Source organism: Myotis brandtii, unplaced genomic scaffold, assembly GCF_000412655.1.
Source record: "Myotis brandtii unplaced genomic scaffold, ASM41265v1 scaffold23, whole genome shotgun sequence".
Lineage (NCBI taxonomy): Eukaryota > Metazoa > Chordata > Mammalia > Chiroptera > Vespertilionidae > Myotis > Myotis brandtii.
Window position 1 is genome coordinate 458,596 of NW_005358649.1, and position 13,193 is coordinate 471,788.

At 36.0% G+C, this 13,193-nt stretch overlaps 1 protein-coding gene across 1 annotated transcript in view; it reads left to right on the top strand.

The window, feature by feature from the left end:
• Positions 1–13,193, top strand: part of SGK3 (serum/glucocorticoid regulated kinase family, member 3) — a 45,395-nt gene that overhangs the window by 11,875 nt on the left and 20,327 nt on the right. Inside the window, exons 5-8 of the mRNA XM_014539786.1 lie at positions 788–1,035; positions 3,372–3,459; positions 8,356–8,405; positions 10,815–10,872. Of these exons, the coding sequence (XP_014395272.1) occupies positions 788–1,035; positions 3,372–3,459; positions 8,356–8,405; positions 10,815–10,872 (444 nt within the window). The remainder of the gene's footprint in view (positions 1–787; positions 1,036–3,371; positions 3,460–8,355; positions 8,406–10,814; positions 10,873–13,193) is intronic.

A 13,193-nucleotide genomic window follows, 5' to 3' on the forward strand; every position in this document is an offset into this window, starting at 1 on the left:
TTTTTTTTTTTTTTTTTTTTTTTTTTGTATTGTTAATCCTCACCAAAGGATATTTTTCCATTGATTTTTAGAAAGAGTGGAAAGGAGAGATCAAGAGAGAGAGACATTGATGTGAGAGAGAAACATTGATTGGTTGCCTCCCGCATGCACAGCAACCAGAGCTGGAGATGGAACCTGCAACCAAGGTACATGCCCTTGACCGGAATCGAGCCTGGGACCCTTCAGTCCGCAGGCCAACGCTCTATCCACTGAGCCAAACGGGCTAGGGCTCCCCTGGTATTCTTAACTCATTTTTTGACTATCAACTTAAAGTCCTAGTTATTTTCTTTCTGCCTTTTGCACTTGTATTGGTTTTGTAGGTTAAACTTGAAAGGAATTTGTATAGTGCACAATTTTAAAACAGTTGGCTAATTGTTCAATGTTATATTTATTCCTGCATTCAAATAGCATTTATTAAGTACTTGCTGTGTGCGTTGGGAACATAAAGAGTGCTGAGTGTCATTCCTATGTTCCAGAGGCATAGGCTTCCAGTCTAGTGGAAGAGACACATATATCAACAGGCAATTAAGCTAGGAAAGATTTATGATAGAGATGTTAGAAGATAACAGAAAAATGTGGCCAGCTCTTCTTGGAAAGGTCAAAGGCGGCTTCCCGGGACTTAAAGGAAGTGCAGTCATTCAAGAAGAAAACAGAGAGAGCATTCCAGGCAAAGGCAGCAGTGCGTGTACGAGTCTACAAAAAGCCTGACGTGTTCAGGACACTTAAGTATGACTGGAACACAGAGTAGATTTTCATTAAGGAGATAAGGCCTCTGAAGAAGTTGGCAAGGCTCAGGCCCACGTGCCACCACTCTTGTTCTCTTCCATCGAGAGGCCTCCAGCCCTTCTCAACACAGCATTCCAGGCAGCCACTGACATGGTGCTCTCCCAGCCGGTGTGTGTGTCTTGTGCTAATGAGTGCAAACTCCTTCTGTAGACCAGCAGCTGCCCATGGAGGCAGAAAGGGTGTGTCCTATCAGAAACACCCAGGAACAAGGTTTGAGATACGTTTTCATTTTGAGCCCGGTAATTTCTTCATGGGTATTCATCATGTTTATTGTGATTTGCAATTTACATATATGTTACTTTATATATGTATGTGTAAAGTATTATATTCTAAGAAATAAAGAGAATAAATTATCTGTGGGGCTTTTTCACAGCTTACCTTTCTACGTAGATGTAACTAAGGGTTGTGTTATGGACAGTGATGCAGACACCACACTCTAAGTCTTTTCAGATCACAGCACTGAAGGACTGTATTTTTAGCACTTGTTCTGAAAGCAATGATTTTTTTTTTTACATTACCTGTTGTAGAGTTCTTTACAGTTTACTGTAGGTTTCTGGTCAAGAGCACATACCTCGGTTGCAGGTTCCATCCCTGGCCCTAGTCCAGGAGCATGTAGGAGGCAACCAATCGATGTGTCTCTCTCACATCAATGTTTCTCTCTCTCTGTCTTTCCTCCTCCCTTCCACTCTCTCTAAAAATCAATGGAAAAATACTAGTATACTCAGGCGAGGATTAACAACAACAACAAAAAGTTTCCCATGATAAAGGACAATAAATAAATATACTTAACATGGAAATAGCTCATGCAGATAATTCACACTTAAGACACACACACACAAAAAATGGACAAAGCACTTTGATTTACAAAAGAGGAGCTACAAATGGCTGATTAATTACCCAAAAATAACTGAACATTTCCTTCCCTATTTAAGAAATGCAAATGGAAGCAGAAAGACCTATTTTAGCTTTATTCTAGTATATAGCACATACAGGAAAGAGCAGAAATCATGACTGTACAGCTTACTAAATTATGTGAAAGTGATTACACCAGAGTTGCCACCCCCCAGGCCAAGCAATAGAACGTTACCAGTACCCCTGAAGCCCCTCAAAATCTCCTCACCATCTCTTTTCTAACCCAGAGGTAATCATTCTCCTGATTTTTTAGCAGCATAGATTTATGTGCTCTGTTTTTTAACGTTATACAAATGCAATCATACAATACATATTCCTTATCTGGCTTATTTTCAACAATGTGAGAGTCACTATGTTGTCACATAGAGCTGTGGTTTGTTCTGTTTCCATAGCTGTGCATATCCCATTGTGTGAATAGACCATAGTTTATCCATACTACCACTGATGGACATGTGAGTTGTTTCCAATTTCCGGCACGAATTTTGTGCACTGGGCCTCTAGTTAATAAATAATAGTACAAGATTAAACTCTGTTCGCATGCTCACAGCTATAAGCCTACTTTTGCGCCGCTGTATTTAAACTTGCTAAGAGAATAGATCTTAAAGGTTCTCATCACAAGAAAAAAAATTGTAACTGTGTATAGTGATGGATGTTAATTAGACTTACTGTGATCATTTTATAATACATACAAATATCAGGTATATCTCAAGAAGAAAAAAAGAACATTTGGTAGACGGTACCTCTGATAGAGAGGTAGAATCATTGCTCGGAATTCTCATTCATCCATACAAAGCCCCTCTTTTATTTTAGTCCATTTTTTTCTCTTCATCTTTGATCTTCACTCCCAGTTCTTCATTCCACTATTGGTTCCCACTTTAATGTGTTTGTTATATGTTTTTGGATACCTATTTACCGACTGTTGCTTTGTGTTCCTAAGTATTTAATACACATATACACATAAATGGTATTGTGCTGTAGTTCCTTGTTTCTGCCTGCTGTAGGCGATTTCTCTGCTTGCCTACTCATTTCTCTAGTGGCAGATGGCTGTTTTGCTTCTGATTCACTACTATAAGGAATGTTGCAATGAGTATCCTAGTTACATGCCTTTCACGGAACCTGTGCGTAATTTTTTTCTGTGGTTTGTTCCTTGAACTGGAATTTCTGGGTCAGGGAAATGCATACACAGTCTCACCAAGTATTGCCAGATTGCTTTTTAGAAAACTTGCCTCATTTTACATTCTCACCAGTAATACATGAGGGTGTCTCTTTCCCTATATGTCTACCAACTTTTGATATTATCTGCCTTTCTAAATTTTGCCATTTAATGGACATAAAGTGGCATCTCATTATTATTTTAATTTGTATTTCTTATACTATTAGTGAAGTTAGGCATCTTGATAAATTTTCTTACCATTTGGGTTTTGTCTTCTATGAACTGACTATGCCTTTACCCATGTTGGATTCTCTATTTTTTTTAAAAAAATAACTTGCTTATTCGTTTTATAATAATGAATATTAATAGATTTTGTTTGGCTTTATTACTATAAATGGTATCATTTTTATTTTCATTTTAAAAGGGAGAAAAGCTGTAGAAATACTTTCAAAGTCATGATAAAGTTAATTTTTGCTTTTAGTCCAGATGTCAGAGCGTTCCTTCAAATGGACAGTCCGAAACACCAGTCAGATCCATCTGAAGATGAGGATGAAAGAAGTACTGAGAAGGTAGTTAAAAGGAAATGTATTTTTTAACAGAAAAAATACCATTCCCCAAAGATGAAATTATTGGCAACTTTAGGACATATAGTTAAAACAAAGTCATTTTATCCATTGTAAATTTTCTGTTCTGTAGAATACATAAAAACAAATGTGTATACTTCTTACTGATCACTATTATAAAATTTATAAATGAGCACATTTTATAATAAAAAGTAATACATGTTAATTAAACAGTTTTGAAAATAGTAAAAAGGGAAGTATTACCCATACTATCAGACCCAAGTAATTTTTAACATTTTAGTGATTTTTCTTTCTAATCTTCTCTTATCATATAGTGATTTTTCAAAATTATCTTAATTCTAATTATATAGTGTATACAGTTTTGTATTCCACTCTCTTCACTTTACATCTGATTTTTTTAGTCACTATTTGCCTGCATCTTCATCACTATACTTAAATAGAATATTTTAATTTTTTATTTATTTTGTTTTTAGGTAAGACCATTTGTTGAAAAAACTATATTTTCTCTGTTTCTTGTATTAAAAAAATATTTTTTAATTTTCCATCCCCCCACACCTCTTTTTTGGCAACCATCAGCTTGTTCTCTATATCTATGGGCCTACTTCTGTTTTGTTTTGTTATTCATTTTTTTAATGTTCCACATATACGTGAGGTCGTACAGTATTTGTTTTTCTCTGACTTATTCCACTTAATAAAAGCTCTTAGGATCTATCCATGTTGTTGAAAATGGCAAGATTTCATTCTTTTGGTGGCTGAATAACATCCCATTGTATATATTCACCAATCTGCCCTGACCAGGGATCAAACCGTGACCTCCTGATTCATAGGTCAGTGCTCAATCGTTGAGCCACACTGGCTGGGTGGATATTTTTATTTTTTTTTAATAAATTATGATAAATATAATAAGTTCATGCCTTATTACGAAGCTATTCTTCTGCATTTACTTTAAAAATTATCTGGGAAAGGTAAATTATAATAATTTTACTTAACGGATTATTAGATAGCAATTCAAGTTATAATTACAAGTGTTATAAATATGATAATACCTTTATAATTCAAGATTGTTTATTAAAATATATACATGCAAATCAGAGGTTTGGGGTTGGAGGGCATCTTTGTTTTTATAATTTCTTTTAATTATGTCATGGTTCTCTTTTTGTAACTTAAAAGATAATAGTATGAGTTGGAACATGACTGTCCCACAGCTAGAACCTTCATTTGATAATAGATGTATTCCTTTTTTGCAACTGCTGCAAAGTAGTAATGTTTCTCTGAGACCCCAAGGGGATGCTCAGTTAAGAGAACAGGTTTAACTTTTTCATCTGTGACATGGTTGCTCCTAGGACAACATAAAAGAATCTTTTTATCTTATACTTCTGCGACTAATCCAAAGAATAACTGGAAAGCATTTGTAACTAATGAGGTAGTGTCTATATAAAAAGCACATATAAATGGATTTTTCAAAAGAATATTTAAGATCCCAGTAGATAAAAGAAAAAGGAACATGAAGAAATACTGTTTGTAAATAAATGTATGGGAAAATGTTCAGCCTTGATACCAATAGAAGAGTATTTTTAAATGAGATTTTTTTCCTCTCTATCAAGTTAACTAAAATGTAACGTAAATAAAATACTGTAGGACTGAGAAGGTAAGGTACAATGGGCACCCTTGGGCATTACTGGTGTCATTATAAATTTATGCAACTCTTTTGGAAAGCAATTTGGCAATATGAATCAGACATAAATATTCATGTCCTTTGGGAGTTGAGGCAAATGAAATAATCCTTCCTATGGAAAAAAGACAAAGATGTTTGGTTTAGTATGATTTATAATGAAAAAGTAAAATCACGTTAAACATTCATCAATCAAATAGTATGTCTCTATACATTGTACATTTAAAAAATATTTTTGAAGATATATTTTAAGTTTTGACATACTATTAGATGAAATCAGGGTATAACATTTTATATGCATATTCACACAGTGTGATTATAGCCAGTTTTTAAAAGTTATGCAAAGACTACAGTATATGAAATCACTGTTAAAAATTTACAAAATTATCTGTTGGTAAAGTTATGGATTTTTTTTTAAAGAAGTCTTCCTAGTTTTTCCATATTTTCCAACTATGAGTATATGTTATTAATTGAAAAAGATGAAAGTGTTGAAAAATATTTTAAAGGACAAAAATCTATATAACCATGGTTTCCCATGTTTTACTTGCTAATCATGTTGAGAGTATGTAGGTTTAGGTCAATTAGAGAATGTCTTACCTTGCTATAAGAGACAGCTGGTTTTGAAAGAACCAAACTGAGCCCACGGTTGGTTGGGTGTTGTCCTGTGCACCGAAAGGTTGCTGGTTCAATTCCCTGTGAGGGCACATGCCTGGTTGTGGGCTGGGTCCCTGGCAGGGGCATGCAGGAGGCAGCTAATCAGTGTTTTGCTCTCACATCAATGTTTCTCTCTCCTTCTCCCTTCCTCTCTCTCTCTCTTAAAAAAAAAAAAAAAAAGAATAAAAGAAAGAACCAACTGAAAGATTCCTGGCTCCTGGCTTCTATTTTGTCACTATTAGCTTTAGATCTGAATTTTGTTTCTTTTTTCTTTTTTCATCCATAAAATCTGAAACTTAGACTAGGATATCTTGCAGTTTTAAAATACTGATAAAAAGAATCTCCTTTAAAAAGGAAACAAGCTATACTTGTCTTGTACTTGTAACTCCTTATTAATAGTTACAAGTTAGGACTTTTAAGTCGATAAGTTAATAGCCAGATAATATCTTAGAAGGCATATGGACCTACCCCTTATTTATAGAGAGAAAAATAGAGGTCAAGAGAAGTAAAGAAACATGTTCTTGATTAGAGCTCACTCTGTTAATAAATTATACCTCACCTTCAGTTTAGTGATTAGAAGTAATATTTAAAAATAGCTGGGAGGGGGAGCTGGGGGATTGAGGAAAAAAGAAGAGAGAACTCATTTATGCGGACAACAGTGTGGTCATTTTGGAGAGGAGGGCGGTGGGTGGAGGTGGAGGAGGGCGTAGGGGGATAAATGGTGTTGGTTAAAAATAAAAATAGTAGGTAGAGTTAAAAGTTACCTAATTATACACTCCAGTAATTTTCATTATTATTTCAGAAATGTGCTCCCCTGGAAAAACTGTTGCCAAATAATAAAATCTTACTACATGTTAATGTAATTCAGAGGACAAGTTGTTCATGTTATTATTTAATCCACGCTTATTAAATTCGCTTCCCTCATCTAAGAAAAATTTATTGAATGGAAACATGATCCAATTCTCTGCATATCATTAAAAGAATAACTGTATTGAAATTACAATTTAGTTCAGATTATGTTATCATATTCTATGGGACACTATAATATATAAACATAATCATAGTATTAAGTCAGATTAATATGCTCTACAGCTTAAACTAGATGTATACAGTGCTGCTTGTCAAGTATATCTAAATAAAACTGGGGGAGGGGGGTTACTCTATGTTACAATTACGCCACAATAAGGTAATTCTCATTTCATGAACCATTTTCTTTTGTTTTGTGCTAGACTGTTATGGTTCCTTATATTTTTGTGTTCTGGGGTTGACCTTTTTTTTCTCTTTTTTGGGGGGGGATTGACCTTTTATTACAGAAAGATTTTTCACATAAAGGTATTGTTAGGAAATTAATTTGATTTGTAACTAAAAATTGGTGCCAGTGTTGTTGTTTCATAAGAAACATATTATACATCAGAACTTTTGTTCTTTATTTTTTAAAATAGCTTATATTCTGGAGATTGTTCATAAGTTTCAAATGAATTTAAGTGAAATGTATATGATATTTGTCTCTAATATGAAATTGCTTAGATAAAATTCATTGGTTATAATTAACTTAAAGAAGTTTTTAGCCTAGCCAGTGTGGCTCAGTGGTTGAGCATCGACCTATGAGCCAGGAGTTCGATTCCCGGTCAGGGCATATGCTTAGGTTGCGGGCTCCATCCCCGGTGTGGGGTGTGCAGGAAGCAGCCAATCGGTGATTCTCTCTCATCATTGGTGTTTCTGTCTCTCTGGCCCTCTCCCTCCTTCTCTGAAATCAATAAAAATATTTTTTTAAAAAAAGAAGTTTTTAAAAGCTTATTTCGTATCTATAGCTTATATGAAAAATCTTCTATAATAATAAAAGCATAATATGCTAATTAGGCCAGATGTCCTCCCGGACGACCTTCCGGACGAAGCCGGGGCTGCGAGGGAAGCCTGGGTCCTGGGTGTCAGAGGGAAGCCGGCGCAGGAAGCCGGGGGATGGAAGGCCTATTCTTGCATGAATTATGTGCATCGGGCCTCTAGTAATTACATAAGGCTCTAGTAAAAGTATCCATCTTTATTGGAAAATTTGAAAACCAAAAGCCATTTTTAATCAGGTTATTTTTTTTAAATCTTTATTGTTGATAGTATTACCGATGTCCCCTTTGTTTTGTTTTCTTTTCCCCACTGACCCCCTCCACCTTGCACCCGCCCCTCCCAGGCCTTCACCGGACTCTTGTTTGTGTCCATGGGCTATGCATATAAGCATATAAGTTCCCCGGATAATCTCCTCCCCCACAACCAGGTCTTTAAATGTAAAAACGACCCTCCACGGAGCTTTCCCCAGTTTACTTCATTCATTTTCCACTTTGAGCTTGATTTCTGCCTTACCCTTTTCCTTATAACTGCTCTTGAAATACATCATAAAAATGACTATGGATGTTTCCAAATAAGTCTATACGTTTATTTAGAATTAGGGCTTTAGGTTTCTTTCACATGGCACCACATCAAATACCCGGTGAAGTTAGGAAAACATTCATTGACCGTGGAAGCTCCATTATGAACTTTAATGTGTGTTTTTTTCCCTTCAACAGCTACACTCTACCTCACAGAACATCAACCTGGGACCGTCTGGAAATCCTCAGTAGGTTTGATTTGTTTCCAACAATCCTTTAAGTTATAGGAGGATCTTTTTTTTTTTTTTTTAATGTGAATGTTTAGATATAATTTGACCAGTTTAACTGGAAGGCTGTGAGATATAACCGTAGCTACAGTGAATATAGTACTGCCCTATGCTTGCCTAACTTACTGCTCTAGCTTTCCGTTGCTTTAGTAGAGCTCTGAGGCGTTTTTAACCCACAGATTATTGATCTGGTTCTATTTCACTTTTGTTAACTTCCCTCTCCCTTTCCCTCTCTCTGTCTCTTTCTGCCTCTCTCTCTTTCTGTGCATGTGTATGTGTAAAATCAGTAGACTGTATTTCCCAGGGGACCATAAATCCTAGGGGTACTTGGGAAGTGTTCCGACAGAAGTATCCGTACAGGCCTAATTGATACTCTCCTAGTACTCAGTGTCATTGGTGCAACCCTGGTTGGTAGCCAGCTTGCTCCAGAGTACTCATGACACATATTAGTTTATTAAAGGCTGCCAAACATTCTTTATGCAGTTTCTCCCGTATGTAATTGACCCTGGGAGGAACATTTTGAGGAACACCAGGAGTGGTAAATATAGATGCTATCTTGAGTGTCAACTGTAGCGATTCATTGGAAGGGAATGCCCAGAAACACCGAACACAAAGGATTCCGAGGCCACTTGGCTTCGGGGAGTGCCCTGGACAGTTTAGTGATGTCTGCCTGGGTTAGAGAAGGACTGCTGCTATCCTTTCTTATAATGATTTTCACAGCCTTATTGGACTGTTTCTAAAGTATTCTATCTTTTATCCCAGGATACTACGCTTCCCTCACCCTTTTGGTCCTCTTAAACAGTGAGTATAGACAGATAAGAGACATGGTCCAAGGATTGGGTCATGGGACACTTTGGCATTATAGGGAGGTCAGGGAGGAGCCAGGAAAGGACACTAAAGAAAGAGTAAGTGGTAAGGAAGGAGGAAAACAAGGAATGTAGTGTCACACAATCAGGTGAAGAACGTTTCTCGAGGAGGGAGGGAGTCATTGACTCAGTTAATATTGCTAATAGGGCAGGTAAGATGAAGATGGAGAATCGACCACTGGCTTCGATAAGTCACTGGTGACTGTTACGAGCAGTGTGTACAAAGACCCCGGCAGGAAAGGGTTCAAGACAGAACTAGAGGAGAGGACAGCAAGTATGGACAATGAGTTTAGACCACTTACTTGAGTTTTGCTGCAGAAGAAAGCACAGAAATGGGAGGGTAACTAAAGAGGAAGTTTGGTTTTGAGCATTTTACTGCCATCATAGCACTGAGTTGGTCAGGCAGCACAAAGACAGAAATTTGCTTTCAATTAAGGTTTATCACCAGCAGTTACCAGTGGGGCCTCAGTTAGTGTGTTTCACATGAGGGATTTGCATGTTTTTTCACTATTATATTTGTTTAAAAAATTATTTCAGTATCTCGGCATATCATTAAAGAACAAAATAACTAGTCCAAAGAGCACGTTCTTGAAGAAGAAAAACATCTAAGCTTAGTTAAGTATTTATTTCCCTAACCTTCACCTGTTACTATTTAACCTAGACTTGGTGTTACTCTCATGTTTGAATATACTATTTCTCTCAATGATGAATTGAAGGAAATGTAGATTCTAACTAGAGTCATTAACCTTTCCCTAGTACAACTTGGCAATTCCGACTGTGTTGAAGGAAACAGCTCTGCTGGCTGCTTATGCTCAACTTTCTGCTGCCCCGTGCTTTGCCTACATTCAGCCAATGCTTTTTTTTAACTGACAGGATAGTAGAAATAAGGACAATGTTAGCATTCCCTCTGGCTTCTCTACTCCTGGCTTTCCTATATTACCGCTTTTGAGAATAAGCAGAGAGAGGTCTTTATCTGTAATGTATAATAAGTGATATATATGCAAAGCACTGTGATGACATTTTTCTCCATCAGAAATTTTTCTTAGTGACTTTACTAGGTGTTTCAGCTGTTAACTTCCTTTTCGGAAGAATTACCAAACTCGAAAGTCCTTAGAAGGTATTACTAATTTATACAGTTATTCACTTTCTTCATTAACAACATCAGTGAGGTTTACAGTTAATAAAATTGGGTTAGATAGAAGCTACTTTGAGTTCAAAGATATATGTATCATTTTCTTCTAATGAGGCTATTACTGAAGTTTCTTTTAAGCAGAACTTAACAAGGCATAACGTTATAAAATATCAAGTTAGAAAGTAGATATTATTACTTATTATTGCCTATTTTGTTTTAAAAATGAGTTACCACTAGTGTGAAAGTTGAAGTCATCATGCTGAAGTGTTTTGTACCCAACATTTACTTATTAAAGAATGTGCTGAGAAATGTTTAAAAGTTAACATTTGTCCATTTTCTTGGAGGCTCATTCTTGTCGTTCATTTATTTCAGTGCTAAACCAACAGACTTTGATTTCTTAAAAGTTATTGGAAAAGGCAGCTTTGGCAAGGTAAGAGTGTGTTTATTTTCTCCTTCAGTAAATAAGTACTTAAGGAATGCATGCTTTATACTGGCCAGGCCACAAAGCCTGTTGGTATGCAGGACATGGAGTTAAGATGCTTTCTCTACCTTCAAAGTACTGACAGAATAATTAGGGAGATAAGGCATCTACTTAAATTCTAATATAAAATCATTTGTTCAGAAAGTATATGTTGAACAGCTACTATGTGCCACGCATTGTCCTGGGCCCTGTTTAGATAATACTGAACAAAACTGACATAGTTACTGCCTTTGGGACACTTACAACCTAGTGGGGAAAATAGTCAAATAAAAATATGCAATAAAATAGATAATTGTAAGTAGTAATGGGGCTGTGAAAGAATTGAAGAATAGAGCAAAGTGACAGAAAACTGTAGGGGGGGCGTGGTCAGTAATTGCTACTCTGATGGGTGGGTCAGTAATTGCTATTCTGAAGAGGTCTATTGAAGCTGAGGCAGAAGGACAAAAGTGAGCAGCTGTGTAAATAATAGTTGGGGGAGAAAGGGCTCTGGAAAGACCCTACTTCTCCTCAGAAGTGAGTGTCAACTGAACCATTTAACTTGACAGTGTGGCCACCAGGGAAAGACAAGGCCACAAGTGTCATAGATGGTGTTATCAGAATCATAAAATATATTTAAATGCTTTTTTTTTTGCATTATACTTCAATCTACAGTCAAAATAAATATGTATGTATTTAATTATAGTTTGCTATATTCGTAGCTTTCTGTATCTCTGGCTTGTTTTCTGAGTTCCCTAGATACCAGAAACTGTGACCATGCAGTTAAACCCATGTGTGTTCATTAACTCAGCAAATACATATTTTAACCACCTGCTACATGCTGGACAATAGAAAGATAGAAATAGATCTGCTCTCAAAATGCTCACAGTTCCTTGAGATGGTAGAGATACTCTGTCATTAATAACAGAAAGCATTATCTTTTGGAAACTTTATGTTTAGAGTCTACCAGGATTGGGTTCTTGCATACAATGTGAGGTGTAGGGTCACAGTTTATTTTGTTCCCTGTGGATAGCTAATGTATCCCACATAATTTATTGCAAAGACTGTTCTTTCCCCATTGATCTGCAGGGTAGCCTTCATCACATCTCCAGTGTCCATGTGTGCATGAGTCTACTTGTAGATTTTATGTTTATATTTGTTTCTAGATTGTGTATTGTGTTGCAGTAGTTGTTGCACCAATACCACATTGTCTATCCTTGCACCAGTACCACATTGTCTTGACAAATGTAGCTTGATTTCCAACAGAACCGGTCCTCCCTCCTTATTCTTCTTCGTGAGGCTATTCTTAGCTCTTTGCATATCTATATAAATGTTAGAAATTAGCATGCCAGTTTCCACAAGATTCTGTTGGATTTTGATTGGGATTGCATTGAGTCTATAGATCAATTTGGCAAGAATTGTTATCTTTACATTACTGAGTCTTCTAATCAGTGACCATGGTATATCCTTTTGTTAATGTAGTTCATCTTTATTTTTTCTCAGGACTGTTTCATAGTGTTCTGTAATGGGCTGGGTTGCATGCACTTTCAAGGACCCAATTACACATCTTTAATTAGATATTCATTCCTCTACATTGCGTTTTCTTTATGCTGATTGAAACTTGTTATTTATTGAAGCTGAATGTATGCAATACCTATGACACATTGGTTCTACTCCTAGCTATACATCCAAAAGAAATGCATGCACATATGCACTAGGAGAGGCATGTGCCAGAATATTCATAACATCGTTATTCATCAGCAATTTAAATGTCTGTCAACAAAAGAGTGGATTAAATTGTGTAATGCAGTAGTCTACATAGCAATAAAAATTTTTAAAATTATACGACATGCCACAACTTGAATGGGTATTAGATAATTTAGAGTGAAAGAAGTTAGTCAGAGTCAATGCTACATGATTCTTATTTTAAAAATTTTTAAATGATAATATCAAATTACTGGTGTTATTACGAGTTGAGATAGTGGTTACCTTTGAGGAAGACAGGGATGAGTAGTTTCTGGAATGGGGCCAAAGCGGGGAATTCAGGCTACCCAAAATGTTTTACCTTTTGACCTGGATAGTGGTTACATAATGTGTTCATTTTGTAATAATTTACTGAACTATAATGATTTGTGAGTTATTTTACTTATATGTTGGTTAATAAAAATTAAAAATCTTGCAAAATAATTGGAAACCAACAAAGAGCAGTAAAACAAAGAGAAACAGAATACACAAAAAGAAGGAAAAGCAGAAAAATGCAAATTCACAATATGTTTGAAAAATAGAAAAATATA